This window comes from Parasteatoda tepidariorum, chromosome 11, assembly GCF_982258835.1.
Source record: "Parasteatoda tepidariorum strain Cologne lab strain chromosome 11, Ptep-v5.0, whole genome shotgun sequence".
NCBI lineage: Eukaryota > Metazoa > Arthropoda > Arachnida > Araneae > Theridiidae > Parasteatoda > Parasteatoda tepidariorum.
In genome coordinates, this window is record NC_141765.1 from 89,803,310 (window position 1) to 89,822,350 (window position 19,041).

Sequence of the window (19,041 nt, forward strand, 5' to 3'; positions counted from 1 at the left end):
CCAGTAGTTCTTTTTCTGTTAAAAATATCTCCCGCCTAGTCAGCACCATCATAAGAATTCATATTTAATGTGAAGTTTAGTTTCTTTTATGGGAAATGTAGTTTTATATCAATTATGTAGTTTGTATTATCCAACTATCAGATTTTAAAACAACACTTTTATTACAAATTATACATCAAACTTATTTAACAAATAGATATACCCATTTTGAATATTTGGAACTGTGCCAGAATCTGCTAATATCAGGATTCTTGATCACTCTATTTTAATATTAAACATCGATTTTAGTACTTACCTGACTTTTAAATTCTTATACAAGTTTACTGTTTTTAAGAATCAAACAATCATGACAAACATTACAACTATTCCAACTTGCCCTGCATTCATAATCTATTTAATTTTATTTATTTTTGATATTTTAAAAATCTTCAGGGTAAATCCTCTGTCAGTTTTAGATTATTTCTGACTCTCGGTTAAATAGGTGTCTTGAAATATTGTAATTTTATAGAAACATGGGAAATTTTAAGGATAATGATACTAGCTTCGGATGAACACCTATGCTTCTCCATTCAGCCTAGAAAAATCTACTATGAAAGAAGTCCAAGTGGGCATTGGGTTATGAATGATGCCACATAATGGAAGTAGATGTCTTTGGTGACTTCTTAAAATCATAGAGCAGCTTATCTAGAAAATCAGACCAGCTCATTCAAACTAGGACTATCATTAAAAGTAAAGTATAATATAAATGCAGAAATGTTTCAAGAATTATGTAAGTATAATTTTTTTCTAAAAACCTTTTAAAGTTTTTAAAAACTATATTTAAGTGACTTAATTTGTAAGTTTCTATAGGTAATGAAACTGGTAGCACCATCTTTGAGATTACTGATTTACTACGTCTTATCTGCACTCAAATGCTTTAAAATTAAAATTTTAAGAAGAGAAGGAACTTTGCTTCTTTATAATTATACTTAGATATTCTCCTAAATTTTTGAAATTATTTGCAAAGCTGGTCTGATTTTCATGAAAGCATTTGAAAAACGGGCACTGACACTCATCTTTAAAAAAAACTGATTTGAGGTCCTCCAAACTCTTTTTTTTTATTTATTATTATTTAAATCCTGAATGTAAGGCTACTATGTGCTTACTGCCTCTCAAAAGAGAGTAGAAAGTAATTTATTTCCACAGTATTGAAATTAATTTGACTGTTTCTCTTTAAATAAATATATTAGTATATTTTAGCTTTTAAAATGTTATTGGATACATATGTTTTATAACAGATTGAAATAATCATGTCATAGATACACATGACTCTCATATATTTCAATAGTATAAGAAAAATCTCTGAAATTTTTAAATGTTGTGAGATTTAAAATGGGAAAAACTGCTATATTTCTTTTTCACAGATTAAAATAAAAACATACCCTTGTTCATTGGGTTTTCCTAAAGTGTTCTTAATAAATGTTTTGTTTGCATTAATTAGATGTTGAAGTCGTTATCCTTTGTTCATATTGGTGATGTTAATTGCCAGCTTCATAGTTCCCTTTGTGATGAAATGAATATTAACAGCTATCCCACTATTCTTTTATATCCTAGAGAAAGTACTGGAATCAAAAAATTCGTGTAAGTAAATTTTTTTTTTCAGAGTTTGTTATTTGTATTATAGTCTGCCTTTGACTACTTCTGAATGTTTTCAGCATATATGCTTAATATATATTTTTCCTTTCCAGTTATGATAAATCAAATATTTTAATAATCATTTTTATAATATGTTTTAAAGCACATTCAATGGAAGAAGTAGAGATGCTGCCTCTCTTCAAGGCTGGATTCATGATTTCTTGCCTTCAAAAGTAGAGTCTTTGGGAAGTTCAACATACAAAAATGTATTATCTGATACTCAGCCTTGGGTTATTGATTTTTTTGCCCCTTGGTGTGGACACTGTCAAATGTTTGCTCCAGAATTTGAAAAAGTTGCTCAAGTAAGAATACTCGTTATTTTTGTAATTTTCAATAATCTTTTAAAGTAAGAAAATTGTTTTCAATTTCTGACTCAATCTGTCATCAGAGCTGAAAAGTGAGTAATAGCTTTTCTTAGAAATTTTTGAAACAACAAAAATAAACATTTACAATGTTCAATTAATCTTAAATGCTTAAAGAATTTTTGCAATTACCAATTTTTTTTTATCTATAATAATGTTCAATTATAAATATCTGCAAAACTTTAGTAATATTTTAAAGACCAGAACCATAGATGCTTATGGCTTTTATCTTGCCAATACTATAGGCTTTTAGTACATGAAATAAATATTTAGTTTTTCAACATTTATATAGTGAGTACAATATTTTGCTGTCTTGTATAATATTGTACATAAATCTATGCATAATACCATAATCATTAAACAGTGTGATTGCACCTGAAATGCAAAATTTTAATTTTCCTTTTTTTAACTTGGAAAATTTCTAAATTTTACACATTTTATGTGATGAGATAAATCATAGTACTGTTATAAGGTATGATGAGCCCATAAAAAAGAAATAAATAGTGCTAAATCTAGCTCTGAACAAAAAATCTAGCTGTCATTGCTTCAGCTAGTAAAATAATGTTTAATTTAGCGCACAAACCATAAAAAGTATGGAAAAGAATTCATGCAGTTTTAAAACTATTTATAACACATATAAACAATGTAAACCCTATTCACTAACACATTCTGATATTCAAGCACTTTACTAAAGTCCCTTTTCTTTGACAAAATCTGTCAAAAAGTCTGTAATTACCAGCAATTTAACCTTATATTTTTTTAAATTTCCAATGACTGAAGCCATAAACAAAAATTAGAGCAAGAATAATTTAAACAATGAAACACCAGAACAATAAAATCAAAATTTTCTTTAGAAAACCTATGATTATTGCTCCACAAGTCCTGTCACTTCCCAATATCTTGACGATTCTGTATTTCCATGGAGAGCTTTACAGATCTGCATGTAACATTTGTCCATAGGTTTTTTTTCTTCTTTTGCACAGGTGGGAGGCAGCTTTAATTAGAGTAATGTTGCAATCCAGATTAGACAAAAAGTGGTGACTGCTACAATGCCAATGTGATACAGATAAGTAACAAGGCAATTGTGTCTGGTAAATAGATGAAAAGGGATGGCTACCTGCCATTTAGGTTTGTCAGTTGTATCTTCCATATTTGGATTCTATCCTAGATAAGAATTTACACTGATGCATAGACTGCATAACTTGTTTAAGGTATTACCATGTGTTATTTAATTTTGTCTTATAATGCAAAATATTATTTGTGGAAAACCCTTCAGTATTTTGATTTTCTTTTAAAAAGTACAAAAACTACTTAGAAAATTGTCTAAAACTTTTAAAATTTTTAAGATATTCAAATCGAACTACTTTCATTCTATGCTATATATGATTCATTACAAAATCATGAAAAAAAATCATTACATTTTTCTGCGCATGCACAGTATAAAATAACTACTTTAATCTTGCATAGTTTTCAATGAATTTTATTCAAATGTTAAAGAAAAAATTTGTTTAATTTTATTGAATATTTTTATAGTTTCAATATTCTTGAGTCAACAAAAAATTCTCACCAAATTTCATTCCTTTCTGTCAGTCACCAAAATTTTTACACCCTTTCTGGAATTTTATCAGACTGATACACCTTTCATGCCATTTTGCTGATGATTTGGTAAAGCTAATCCAAGCACACAGAAAAAATATCGGCTTTACAGCTGTGTGAAGTAGAATTTACTTAACTCTGAGGATCAAATAAGTTTGGGTTTTCAGGGATGAGATTTTTCCGCTTTTTAGCGGATTTCCGCTTCTTTCACTTTTATCTCTTGAATTTCAGCTTTTTTTTTTTTTTTTTTATCAAAAATTCAGATTTTCTAAAAATTTCACTTTTTTTTATAAGCATTCCGCTTTTTCAGAAAATTCACCGATTTTCAAAGAGAAACAGAAAATTCAAACTACATAGCTACCAGTCCGTTCTCATTTTTACTTATTTTAGCTATTTTCACCCCTTTTACACGCAGCAGATAAGATTTTCCGAATTTTTTACCCACCTTGCTGATAGATCCGATTTTCGTAGTTCTAACGACGCTGGTTCTGACTAGCCTTTTAGAGGTCCCTAGCCTGGAATCTGCTAATATCTCGATTCTTATTCACACGATTTTAATATCAAGCATAGCTTTTCATATTTGCGTGTTGCGATTCTTATTCACGCGATTTGAATATTGTTCGTTGCGATTCTTATTTACGAGATTTAAAGAACCGATATTGTGATTCGTATTTACGCCTTTTTAAAAACCTATGTAGCTATTCATATTCACGCAAGTTTAAAATTCAGTGTCTTGATTTGCTCATGCGGTTTATAATATCAAACATTGATTTTCGTATTTATAAGTGATTTTAAAATAAGGCATTAGGATTCGCATTCACGCATTGTAAAAATTATGCATCATAATTCTTATTTATGCAATTTTAAAAAATCACGCATCATGATTCGTATTTACGCAATCTAAAAATTATGAATCGTGATTTGTATTTACGCGTTTTAAAAATCCTATATCCCAGTTTGTATTTTCTCATTTTCAAAATCTTATATCTAGTTTCATATTCATGTGATTTCAAAATCCATAATTGTTATTCATATTCACGCAATTTTAAGATCAACTATCGCGATTCTTGTAAGAAGTAAATTTTTTAAAATTAGTTACTATAAAGACAACTGTTTTTCTAACGATGATTATTAGTATATGTAAGTGTTACAACATCAGAGAAACTGGAAGGGAATATATTCAAACTTACATTCTGTGCTTGCAAAGAAGAAAAAATAGGATTTGTCTCAAGATGTTTGAAGATGGACCAACGACTAAATATAGCAAACATAAAAGATATAGCAAACAAAAGCAATCACTTAAAAAGGGATTTAATTATATATTTTTTTTTTTTGGAAGAAGAGTTGATTAACTCATCATCAAAATTTTATTTATAATTGCTGTTATTTATGCTTAAAAATGCAAAATTCTTGTCAAATAAAAAACAATTATCTAAACAGTTGCTGTTTGTCATGAAATTTTTCAAACTAAAATAGCAATTTTTGTATGTTTAGAAGTTACTATGTATCTCTACTTCACTGTTTTTGATATGTTTCAGAGGGCTCTAGTTAGATTTGACTATAATATGAACATAATGATTCGGTCCATTGTTAAAGTTTTTTTCCCAATATAATTTAAAAAGTAATATTACTGATATATTTGCCATAAATCACATAACATTATTTATTAAAAGAAATGAAATATTAATGTATATTCTCAGTAGTTTTAATTTGCTAAACCAGGTAGTTTTTCAAGTAATAATTGTGTCTTATGTGAACTGAGGAAAAATATAATTTCCAGCTTTATTTTTTCGATTGGTAATTTTTATTTTCCCTAAATGTTAAGTATCAATGTTATCATTTATATAATAATAGATTAGTACACAATTGTATGTCAACACATTATTTATTACCTTAAACTGTCTGGAATTTATTATTAAAGGGTTGCTCTTGCATAAAATTTACTATCGTGAAAATTCAGCTTTTTTGCCTTTTGGCTAATCTCATCCTTGGGTTTTACATCAGACAAGTTTCTAAAACAACTATTGTTAAAAAAGATCATTGGTGACAAAGATGCATTAATGTTAAAGCATAATTGCCAACAGTTTGTGATAAACATTATTTTTCATTGATTGAAGAAGTGCTCGATCAATTATATTTTAGTCAAATCTTCTTCCTATTTTGATCCCAGAAAAATATCTTCCAAGCCTTTTAATTGTGAAAAGTATTTTATAACTTTATTAAATTATTTGGTTGGAAATAACTTCATATTAGATAAAGATTGTTATTCCATCATATTAGAATACAAGAATTTTTTGATTTGTTGTCAAAATTCATCCCTTTTCTTTTCAAAGTTATTCCCCTCAAAAAAACTAGGCTGGACACCTTTCTAAATGAATTTGTCAGCCAAGATATTGAGTCTTATAAAAAATATGGAATATTATGAAAATAGTAATGACACTCTCCCATGGTCAGGATGTATGATGTATGTCATGGTCGATGTTGAACGAGGATTTTCTATTAATTAGCAGTTAGAGGTTGAAAACTTACAAAGTGAATCATACGTTGCTTAGAGACTTATTGCTGATGCAATAAACACTTATAGTGACTTTTTAAATATTCTCATTACAAAAGAAATGAGAAAATGTGTGTCATCTGCAAGGCAAATATATATTTTAGATTTGAAAAAAAAGAAGAAAGAAAACACTTCAAGAAACTGGAGAAAAAAAAAGAAAATTAATTTCCGATGAACTCAATGATCATAAGTTTAAAAAAAAAGTGTGTTTAGAGAAAGATATTTTAGAAATGGACAAATCCTGTAAAGCTTTTATTGAAGAAACTGCAAAGAAGGATGATTTATCATTATTCAAGAAATCAAACTCTTTGAGATAAGCAGTCAAAGAAAAAAAATTAACTGGATAATATTAAACCTAAAGTTAAGAAGAAATGCAAAATTGTTCCGAAATATTTTATTTTTAAGAACATAAAATGAAAAAAATGTTTTTTTTTTTTTTTCATTATTTTTAAGTATGATTATTTTTAAAAATAAATAAAAATCACATTGTTTTATATTACTATTTCTAATCTGTAAATTCGCAAAATTTAGTTTTATCATATGTTTTAAAATTGGCAATCATATATTACATTAAAATTAAGAAATTTCAAGCCTTTTTTTGTATTTAAATTTAATATATAATTTTTTGTCAACTGAGCATTGTGCTTTTAAAATATGCAATTTCTGTTTCAATTAACATCTGGTTGACATGTATATTAGCATATTGCATCTATTTTAGCATATTGCTAGGTCCTTGAAAAATTTGATTTCAAGTCATTGAAAATCTTTGAATTTTTTTTTTTTTTTTTTTAACATTGAGTGGGAACTATATATATATATATATATATGTGTGTGTGTATACATATATAAGTTCAAAATGAAGATAAAACCAAGGAAAATTACAAACATACGAAAAAAGGGGGAGAAAGAAAAGTTATAATAAAATTTAAAAAATAAAGAACTGGGGAAAAAAGAAAGGATAAAATTTTATTAACAAATCCGGAAAATAAAAGCTATAATCTTTTCATCAGCCCCCACGATTATATCCGCAATACTTGCGCAATAAGTGAAACTTATTGTTTTTCTTAATTTTCTTCATTTTTTTGTATTTATTTTGTTATATATATATATATATATATATATATATATATATATATATATATATATATATATATATATATATATATATATATATATATATATATATATATATATATATATAATTTATGGTGAGAAATATAATTTTGTTTGATACTGCATTTATACTCTTAAAATGTTCTAAAAAATTCCTGCTGTTTCTATTATTGCTGCTGAAAACCTTACTACAATGTTTCCAGGTCTGGATTTGGTTTGCTCTCAGCCATTGCAATTACTTAAAAGAATCAGTCAAAAAGTATATTTACAATGTATGCTATGGCTTGGTTGTTTTATTGAATCTCATTGTGCATTTTCCCAGCAGCTATACCTTCCTAAACTTAAGAAGGATTTAAGAATTGAAAAGTAGGTTACTGAATACTGCTAGTTTTTGGGACATATTTAAATTGTTATTAGCTTTAAAGTAAAATGTTGATTGCAGAAACGTAACACAATAGCCTTTTTTAAACAACAGTTTATTTATTACACATTTTCAAAACTATCACTTTTGGCAGAAAAGCTAAGATTTTTTTTTTAATTACATTCATTAAAATGCCTCATTCCATAAATATTTTTGTCTTTTTGCATAATTGTAAGGCTGATAATTATCTTTTAGGTTGTTGAGGGACAAGTGAAGGTTGGTAAAGTAAACTGTGATCATTTTCCAGATGTATGTAAAATGGCTGGAGTTCAAGCTTATCCAACAATTTTGTTTTATGAAGGAAGAAAAGGACATGCCACTCAGGTATAAATTAATTGAATGTTGTTCTAATTAGATATTTAGCATACCACTTATTTTAAGGACTGGGTTCTTACAATATTATAATCTCATATGCATTGATTTGGTTTTAAAGTTGTGGTGGAGGGATTATATTCATCAAAATCAGATTGCATTATAAATTTAAACAGCTTAAAAGGAAAATAAAGATATCGTTATAATGGATAGGTATGATAAATCTTAAACATATCGAAGTAATCCATAAAACTAATGTTATCAACCAGCATTACGTAATATTTATAAATGTTTATCAAAATAAAAAATACTTCAAAAGCTATGTGAAACATTGTTTTATTAAGCATAAAAAGATGCGTGTAAACTAAAATTTTGTAATGAAAAAAAAAAAACTAAATATTATATTTATAAATAGTTATAATAACAGAAATATTTCGAAAAATAGAAAGAAGTATTTGACTCTACCATATTTTAATCAATTAATTATGCAATAAAATTATTGAAATTCATGATAAACTATTGAGACAACGACTAATAAATTATAAAAATTTCATTTCATAATTTTCCATCTATTTAAAATCTTGGTAAAAATAAATTAGACGACTAGAATATATGAAACGAGTAAATAAGTAGAAATAATATCAATATATAGACAAAACTTTAAAGCACAAATCTGGGATCTTTTCCTGAAAACGATGAAATCAAAATTCAACAAAATATTACTGGGGAAGTTAAACTGAAATTATCAAACCTGTTGAATTGCCAACGAAAATAGAGAAGAGTTGAATGAAGATTATTAAAAGCATTTCCAAGTACAAAATGAAATAAAAGTTTTTTAATGTTTTTGTATTCATAAATTTTTCATATTTTTAAACGATTACAGAACAGCATTACATAGAAGTTAGAATCAGTGAAAAATTATGTGTCCTAGACAATAAAATATAAAATGTTTCATGTAACTAATACAATTTTTAATGTGAAGAATTAATTTATAAAACAAATTTTACCCAACTAAGGTGTTATTATATTAATGCAATACTTTTAATGTATTTTTGTTGTTATAAAAAACTTACTTAAAAGTCTTATTGTTTTTGTGTCTGCTGACTAAAATACATTACAAATGAGTTTAATGAAACTTCTTGGGATTAATTACTTGTTGGTATCCAACGGGAACATTGGCCCTTCAGAATAGAATTAATCTTCCAAAGTTGACTACATGTATATCCACTGCAACACACGTCCCATTACTTTTTAACTCCTTCAATATCTGATTATACCCCTGCTCCCAATGATAGTGGGGAACACAATGAAGATGAACAAAAAAAATTTAAAAATTGGAGGATAAACCTACAACTGATCAAGAGTTTGAAAGCATAAAAAATCTGAAATATAAGTTAATATAATCCATAAAGTAAATTTGCAAACAATATGAAGTATTGATAGGGTTATTATTAAAATAGTATCTAGAAGCAGAAAAACGTGCAATGATTACGTATTTTTTCTTGTAGTTCACCTCGTAAGTGTAAATCTTTGAAAAATATACTTTTCCCCCTGTTTTTATGTTATCTTGCTTTGTGCGTTTTTTAATGCTAGTCTGACGGAATACGTAAAATCCAGGTTCCCCTATCTATGTATATATTTTCTTGTAAAGCAATTTTTCTCTGACTATTTTATAATCCCATTTTCAAAACAGCGTTTATTTTTAATCTAATTTATGTATAATTTTTATCACTTGTAAAGCAGTTTGTCTCTGAATATTTTTAGAATCCCATGGGTGAAGAAATAGAAATTCTTTCATACAAAGGAGTTTTTTCATTTTTGAATACAAGGTTGGAATTAAAAAACAACAAGGTACTTGCATTTTTTTATTGACTTTTTCAGCAGCTAAATCTTAGAAAATAATAAATTTAATCTAGTTATAATATATTTATTTTCAAAACATTTTGAATTTTCTTTTTATCAATTATAATAACAATTCTGTTCCTAATGTAATTATTTTTGCATTGAAAAATATATTCTGTGATTTTTCTTAATAATTTGTTTTAAAAAACTGCTTTAATGTAATTGTTTTTTTATTAGTTTGGTATAGATATTATAATTTATAAGAGTTCTGATTCTTATTAAAGTAATTTTTCATCTTTCAAGTAGCTCGATTCTCTCAATAAAGTGTCTTTTGCGGTATTAAAATTAGGGAAGAAAAAGGTTATTTTTATTGAAATCAGTAAAATTCTTTTTGAAAAAAAAAAGCATTTTTAAGGTGTTTAAATTTTAAAATTCTGTTTGCAACATGTTTTTCCTTCTATCGAAATTATAAAATTTGAATTTGCTTTTTAATAGAGGCTTCGAGAAAGTTGAATGGAAAATGAAACTAACTTCAGTCATTTTAAAAAACAATAATAACTAGATAATACTGTAATTGGAAGTAATATTTATTGTAATAAGTAATGGAAATAGTTAAAGTTTCTGATTTTAATATATTGTATGTAAAATGTTGTTCATTAAATCTGCTCAAACTTTTTTTCAGACAATTGTGTCAAACTTGACATTTAAAAAAAGAAAAAAAAATTCATAAAATACTATACATTTTTAAATTTAGCTGATTTTTACTATTTTCTGTTTGATATCGAATGCCTTATTTACTTCTGTGTAGTAAGACAGCACACAGTTGACATAATCATTTTACAAAGTATTTGCATCAGTCCCACTGGGTCGTGCACCACTGTTGTGGAGGAGAACAGAAAGGCGCGGATTGGTATGGCAGTATACGAAAGAATATGGAACAAGGCTTTTTAGCTGTTAACTGTCTCGCTTAGGAGTTGGAACTTAGCAGTCGAAGTGAAAATATGATGCAGCTCTCTTGTTGTTGGAAGCAGCTAGATACAACAAGCAGTAAATCTTAATTCATCGTGTTTTTATTCTTCGGCAAAACTTTAAATATTTTTATATATTTTGCAATAAATTTAAATTAACATAATTAATAGAGTTGTTCCAAGAACCATGTTATGTGTGTTCGATGTTGACATTTCTGACATCTGAGATTGTCGCAGAATATCATTGTATCTGTATGTCAACAAAACAAATAAGAAAACAAAGTTTCTATAGCAATAAATTTATTTTAAAAACATATTATTCTGGCAGACATACTCTCACAAGCAGAGGGACAAATAAGTAACAAAAAGAAAGAATGAATACAAAATAATCGACTTCAGCAGAAGCTTGAATACTCTTTAAACAGATAATGAATGACATCATGATCCATGCAAGAATGACCAACAGCAAATGAAAAAAAACTGACCGATCCCCACAGACCATGATGTTACCGACATAAGTTAAATGTATGAGATCGTCATCTTTAGTGACTGAGGAAAATTGAACCTATAATCTTTTGTTATATAATCAATCAAAATAGTAAAAAACCCTTTTAACATTTATTTATCCAACAATTTCTACAGTTAGTGACTTAGGTAAAGTGAACATGTGGACTTTTTTGAAATTTCTTGAAGCTGTTTCTATGGTTCTGTGCTGCTCACTGGATTTTTAAGTGGTGTTCAGCTCTTATTGTGCCGAGTGCCTGTGAAATAGCAAATTTGTTTTTGAATTGGTTCTAGTGATGCCTGGGACTTCTGAAGGTCAACACAGCACAAATCAACAAGAAGCTTTTAAAAACTTTGTTTTTGCAGAGGTTACCTACCAAGGTGTGACAGATTTTGGCCATTTCAATCAACAATCGGGTTAATTAGTCGAAATGTCCGAAGGAATCATGTCAACTACATCTGGTTCATCTTCAATTAACATGGCAGTTTTAACAGATCAGCTAGATTTGCGGACAATGTTTAGTAAAACAACTTCTCGTTTGGAGACCGTGTATATGACCATTTGAGGGAGTGTAGTCAGCAACACTCAGAAAGCTGAACCCGACAGGATAAGAATTCTTAACACTGCTAGTACCACAGAAACTTCAAACAGCGAGCGACTAAGTGTCGATTTCCCTGTACTTTCCAGTCCGAAAATTCCTAGAGCCGTCATCTGGCGAAAGGGGTGGTGGTGAGTCAATGATTCAACGTTCATATCTGACTGGTAAAGCATCTTCTTCATGGTATCTCATTGATACTGGAGCAGATATATCTGTTGTTCCTCATTCTGCCCATAAGCCCAGCAGCAACTATATACCGCAAACGGAGCAGCTGTTTCAGCCTTCAGTCATCACCTGCTAAAATTAGATCTATGGATAAGAGAGCTTAACTTGCTTTTCATCATCGCTGCTATGTCACATCCGATTATAGGTGATAATTTCTTGCGTAATTTTGGACTGTTAGTGGACATCAAAAATGGTGTTTTGGTTAAGTCATTGACCAAGTTGCAAACAAAAGAAGCCCTATATGTTAGATATTCTATTATCTGTTAGATCAAGTATTGAAGCCTCTAAATTCTACTAATTGCTAGCAAAATTCCTTACACTTATAAAAGCAGGCATTACCCCAAATAGAATTGTTCATAGAGTCAAATATTGAAGTTAAAAATTCTTGAATTAGCTATCGAATTTTAATTTCTTTTTTATTCCATTGTAACCCATGTGCAATTTTCTACATATCTTAGTTATTTATATTTCAGATAATATATTTTGATACTGCAAGTGAGGATCCTGTTAAAATTACTAGGTCCTTTTACAGCGTGATAAGTTATGGAACTAATTTTTTTAAATAGTTATAATTATAATTAATAGTTATAATTATTTTCTTATTGTTTGCACTTTATGTATTTATAATATATATATAATAATACATACATATATTTGTATAGATATATATAATATACATATACAGCAGAGAACCAATTATCCGGGATGCTCGGGACCATCGCTATCCCGGATATCTGAATTTCCCGGTTTTCTGGATCGACCAAAAAGTGTCGTTAATCGATGTTTTATCGAACCCGAAGTACAAGGAAAAAGTGTAATGCATAAAGTAAGAGAAAAAAGAAAGGTACTCCTAACTTTAAAAAGAAAAAAAATGGTAGAAATATAACATTTAAAAGAACAAAAAAATTTGCAAGTTTAGACAAGAAAATCAAGTTTAAAAAATACAAGATTCTCATATTTATTTTTTAAAAATAATTACAATTCCTAAATTAAATAATATAAACAAAACCAATGATTAAATAACGCAATATATTTCATACCTAATTATACAGGGGAAACGATAAAATAAAAGGAAAACTTATTAATCTAAATGAAAACACTTGAAAATTATCGAACCGAAACGATAATTAAAAAAGGCACTAGCATAAATATTAAAACCCGAAACAAGGCAAGATCAACGGAATTCAAAAAAAAAAAAAAAAAAAAAACCTAATGATAAAATTTATGAATAAAAAGAATTAATTTATTGAGTGCGAAATTTATCGCGAAAAGAAAAAAAATCAAACGTAGTGGAATCAGAAAAACAAAACTGCAATCTGCTTCATAAAATAATCCTATGTTTAAATTAATAAACAATTCTCCTTTTATTTTATTTTTTTGTTGATAAAAACAAGATTTTTAATTACAGCAAATGTGAATCCACACCAAGAAAAACTTGTAATTGATACCGCACTTCCAAATTTATTCAAAAGAAAAAGATTTTATTTTTATTAGTCGATGTCAAATAAATATATTTTTCTCTTTTCTTTTTCTGTTCACTGATATGATTGCAATGCATTTTCCCCACCCCCCTTGTAAATCAAGCAGAAAACGAAATCAGCATGCCACACCCTTGAGTTTGATTGACGGCCTAAAGGAAAAAATAAAACATTCCTCCCTTGCCTGCCTTCAAGGTCACGGAGGAAATGACGTTTCTCTGGGTAAACGGGGGAAAAAATCTTCCCCTTCCTTACATTTTCCTCTACTCAACTTCAAGGATGAGTCCAATTTCCGCTTTTTTTCGTTCTAGTTTAAAATGGCGGGAAATTCGAGCAAAATTTTTCCCGGTTTTCTGGTTTCCCGGTTATCTGGATACCGGATAAATGGTTCTCTACTGCATATATATATGTATATAATGTATATATATATATGTGTGTATTAATCTTCAACACACTAGTCAAACGTGCAGAATAATGCTTGTTTAGTTCCTGCCGTCTAAAGTGTATTGAAATAACCAACATTTCAGAACAGTGTCTCTCAAAATATATGTAACTTTTTTCTTTTTATTGCCTTCAGGATCCTGAATACTTAATACGTAAAGATAATCTCATACAGTCTTATTTTAAGGATTTTTAATGTTTCAGAAATTTAATTTCAGAGAAGGATTAAGATATTCAGATAATATATAATCTTAATGTGTTATGTTTTATAAATAATTTTTTTTTTGTAGAAATCATTAAATAAGCATTATTGCATCATGAAATTTTCCATGAGAAAAAGAAGGTTAATATCATATTATTTAATGTATAATAATAAAATAAACAAAAAATTAAAATAAAAGTAATTACAATGTTTTATTTTTAATTTTGGAAATAATTAAGTTTCTGGTAAAAATATTTATGTTTTAAGAACCTTAGTGCTCGTTTAAATTAAACTCAACATATACATACATTGAAATATTTCAGTCAATGCAAGTCTTATTTCTAGTGTGTTAAGGCTAGTGCAGTATTAAATACAGTTCTGAAGCTTAGCATTATAACGTTTGCATTAAAAGTTGCTTTTTATTTCAGATAGAGAAAACATTTCTCAAGAGTTAAAAAATTCTTAAATAAATAGAATGCATAGTTTAATTTGTGATAAAAAGTTTTAAGAACAATGTTAACGTTTCACCAATATCTTTTGAAATCAATTGAAGGATAATTTATACAGAAATTATAATTTTGGAGAAAGTCGAAACGATCTTGAAACCAAAACTAATAACCAGTCCTTAACTTTTTTTTAAAATTTAATTGCTCTTAAACTAAAAATCAATGATGCTATTGCATCAAATCGATTATTTCTATCCAAACTAGCTCCTTAATGTAATTACATAAAGTATTCAGTTATTAAAAATTGACAAGAAATCACGTTACATTAATAGGAAATGCCATATTAAGGATTTAGCTCAAGATAATGTTTGGAATGCTGAAGGGGAAGGGATGATGGTCGACGTCTTGATTTTGTCATCACTGCCCCCGTCTATTGTGACAGATGCGACTCCCACCTGATTAGATAAATTTATGAACAAGGTTAAAATTGCAGTACAGATATATCCGATCAGCTTGGTCTTACTCTAGCTTCATTAAACCTCGACAAAACTACGTTTGAGCAATGAAGTATAGTTTTTTATTTAGACCAGGTTTACGTATACCGCGAAACCGAGGTCTAAACTACTCAGTGCGTTTTGACAATTCAGTTATATAATTTCTGGGGTTATTTAAATTTTATTCTTCGAGACCATTTTTAGAAGAACAACCTGTGCAAAAAATTTTATCTCTGTTGATATGCAATTAAAAAGGTTCATAAAATTCTTTAATTTCATCTTTCCCCATGGTTGCTTAGCTACGGGCTTGTCCTTAGAGAAATGTTAGCCATTCGTCTGGAACAATGGTTGTGATTATGAATACAAGGTATAACTATTTCAAGTAGGAATGTTGGGTCACTGTTTAGGATAGTTTGGGGCTCGGGTCAGCGAGAGAACGGGAATCTTTTTCGTCAGTCTATGGTATTAGCCTTTGAATGAAAAGAACTGAGCATTCGATGCTTCTCACTATATCAAAAGCTTCTATTTTAGAAAAATTATTTTTAGAAAAAAAACTTTTTCATATTGAACAATAAATTTTTTGTTTCTGCTTATTCTTGTCTTTGATGTTAGTGTAAGAGCTGGCAAAAGGGGTATAGGCCCAGAGATGAATACTTTAGAAATGACAATAAGAAATTCCCATGGGTTCGGAGCTAAAAGAGATAAATTACCTATTTTTCATCAGTCTGCAGTAAAAAGGCTAATAGGCAACCTGCAGTTCACAATAAAGAATATCCATCTCATTGTACTATTTATAAACGTCAAACTCTTAAAGGAATGTGATCATTTACGTTTACACATCTTAAGACCTTTTAAGGTTTTCCACTTCTTTCAAATGATTTTACGGGAACTATTGTGTTTTCTCAAAAGAAACATCAATATATTCAATGGGTTTTTTTCCTTCTTTTTTTTGTACTTTAAAAGCAACCAATTGCATAAAAAGCATCATTTTAAATAAAGAGAAATCCACATGAATATTTAAAAAATTCCTAAATCTGATTGAATAAGTCTAATACTAGCAGCAGAGTCAGCCATTCTGATAAACTTCCTATCTAATCTATCACCAAAGCTCCCCTCTTTGAAAATGTGCTATTCTTGTTTCTATAACAGCAGACAGCCTTAAGTGGAGAGAGAAAATCTTACTCTAGACCAGTGTTTCCCAAAGTGTGGTACGCGTACCCCTAGGGGTACGAGAACAGTTTAGCGGGGGTATGCGTTCTTAGACAAAATATCTTGCAAAACACCAACATTTCAAAAGATTTTATTTAAAAACAAAGGTAACCATGAAAATTTACGATTACATATTTTTCTATTGACTAATTTTTTTCAGAGTTAACAGTTAATAATTAGTGGTGTCAACAGCCAGTTGTGGTTTTTAACTTTATTCTCCATTTTAAATGAACATATTTTTTAAAAAAATACATTCATTTTTTTGTTAGTGGTACACAGCGTTACGAAAAATTTACAAAGGGTACACAAAAGTCATAAGTTTGGGAAACACTGCTCTAGACAAACAATATTTTATGAAACTGTTCATTTCTTTGCTTATATTCTCAGAATGCCTTTTTTAATTTCCTCCTGCATTAGAAATTTGGGTCAGTAGAGTTATTTGCATCAATCATTTCATATTTAAGATTTCTCCAGGATAAATTTTCTTTTATAGAGCACAGTATTTTACAGTAGCCAATTAATTAGTTATAATTTATTCGGCAATTGTTATGGTTAATGATGCATTCAAAAACATTTTGTGCAATTTTTAAATTTTTTTGCTCTTATGATGTTTCCATCTTTTATAAATAATGATCTTTTTTTTTTCAGGAGCATATTCCTAAAGATGAACTTTGATGGTATGAACTGGATGCTTAACTATTAACATGTGATACTTTTGGAAGATTTCCTGTTTCTGTGACATGCATTTTTATTTTTTGTATTTTATTTACTTACATACTTGTAACATATTTTATTATATAATAAATATGAAAATGTCTGATTTATGAATTTTTTGGTTGTTTTCCTATCAGATTTTGCACTTTTGTTATTTTTAGAAAGTGGCTTTATACTTATAAAAGAATTTTTTGCCACCTATTTCATTTTTGTAAGCCCTCCATAAAATAAAAGCATTTGATTTAACTGACAAAGAGGTAAGTTTTCATAGGTTGGATTTGGGTAAGTTTGCATAGAAACTTCTCCTCAGCTTGTAACTTTCTCATTGAATAACAAGGGGGAAACTGATTTTTCGTCAAGAAATGCTCAGTTATAAAAGTTTAATTTTGATAATTATTTTTAAAATTTGAGTTAAGTGATAAGGTAAATTTTCACATTAACATTTAATAAAGAACGTTTAGTTGAGTTTATTGCCAGTAAAATGTTTAAAGATCAAACTATTACAGCAATTGACCTTAATTAAAATCTAGAAAACCAAATATAAGTATGTTACGTAATATTAATTTTCTATAATATTATTTCCATATCCATCATTTGTAGCCTTATTTGTAATATTGTGTCAGAAACTTTATTATTAACAAGTATTTTTTAAAAATAGTCACTTCTAAAAAGTGATACATGTATTTTCCAACTGTACAAAAACTATCAACTTGTTATACCAAAAGATGCAATTTAATTATTTTGAAAAATGAAATATTTCCTATTTCTACACTGAAGAGCCAAAAAAACTGGTACAGGCATGAATATGCAAATAAAGGGGTATGGCGCCAATCAAAGTACAGCGCGGCGATCGGCAACGCGTATATAAGACAACAAGTGTCTAGCACATTTCTTAGATCGGTTACTGCTGCTACAATGCCAGGCTATATAGATTTAAGTAAGTTTGAACGTGGTGTTATAGTCGGCGCACGGGAGATGGGACATAGCATCTCCGAGATAGCAATGAAATTTGGATTTTCAGGTACGAGTATACCGTGAGTATTGGAAATCCCCAGACCTGAACATTATTGAACATATTTGGTATGCCTTGCAATGTGATGTTCAGAAGATATCCCCTCCCCCTCTTACTCCCACTGGTTTATGGATAGCCCTGCAAGATTCATGGTGTCAATTATCTCCAGCACTACTTCACACATTGATCGAATCCATGCCACGTCGTTTTGCGGCACTTCTGCGTGCTCGCGGGGGCACTACACGATATTAGGCAGGTATACCAGTTTTTTTGGCTCTTCAGTGTATATCATAACTTAAACATAATTGTAGAAAATCTCAAGTTTAACTATGCATATTCATAATATATTAGTATTTTTTTATGATTGATGGATAAGCGAAATTTGCCTGCATTGATACTGACTGTATTAGACCTTGTGGTATCTTGTTATTTTCCCATAAATGACTGATATCTTACTACCTTTTCAGTTTTCTGTATGTTTCATTATCTTTCTGATAATGAGGAAATGTAAATTTGTGCCATGACATTATTTTTAGTTTCAAAGCACTTGCAAAATCTTCAATTCTGATCAACAGTTAAAATTTCTATAAAATGGTTCATTTATTTTTTTGAAATTTAATTTGGTTTCTTGTTTTAGGCAATTGTGGAAAGCAATTTATCTCTGAAAACGTGTCTTGACTTTTTTCACTTAATACCAGGTCACAAAATAATATTATCTTACATTAGATGGATGCAATATATCACTGGCATACTAGAAAATGCTTGACTCCTGAATCTTATCTTCTAATATTAGAGCTTATATTATCTAAGATTAAATAGTATTCAATCTAAATCTACTGTTGAGATTATCAGGATTGTTTAAATCACCATCACTT

At 28.6% G+C, this 19,041-nt stretch overlaps 1 protein-coding gene across 3 annotated transcripts in view; it reads left to right on the forward strand.

Annotated features, from left to right (window-relative positions):
• Positions 1-17,268, forward strand: part of LOC107455199 (endoplasmic reticulum disulfide reductase DNAJC10) — an 89,303-nt gene extending 72,035 nt beyond the window's left edge. Inside the window, exons 14-18 of one of the 3 annotated variants that reach the window (XM_071187559.2) lie at positions 1,481-1,620; positions 1,778-1,976; positions 7,916-8,044; positions 9,797-9,883; positions 17,089-17,268. In XM_071187559.2, coding sequence (XP_071043660.1) covers positions 1,481-1,620; positions 1,778-1,976; positions 7,916-8,044; positions 9,797-9,883; positions 17,089-17,115 — 582 coding nt within the window. In that variant the 3' untranslated portion in view covers positions 17,116-17,268. Of the gene's footprint in view, positions 1-1,480; positions 1,621-1,777; positions 1,977-3,019; positions 3,166-7,915; positions 8,045-9,796; positions 9,884-12,643; positions 12,755-17,088 lie in introns of those variants that run through there. The other 2 variants (XM_071187560.2, XM_087154837.1) reach the window with 2 other exon arrangements.
• The last annotated feature ends 1,773 nt before the right edge of the window (positions 17,269-19,041 follow it).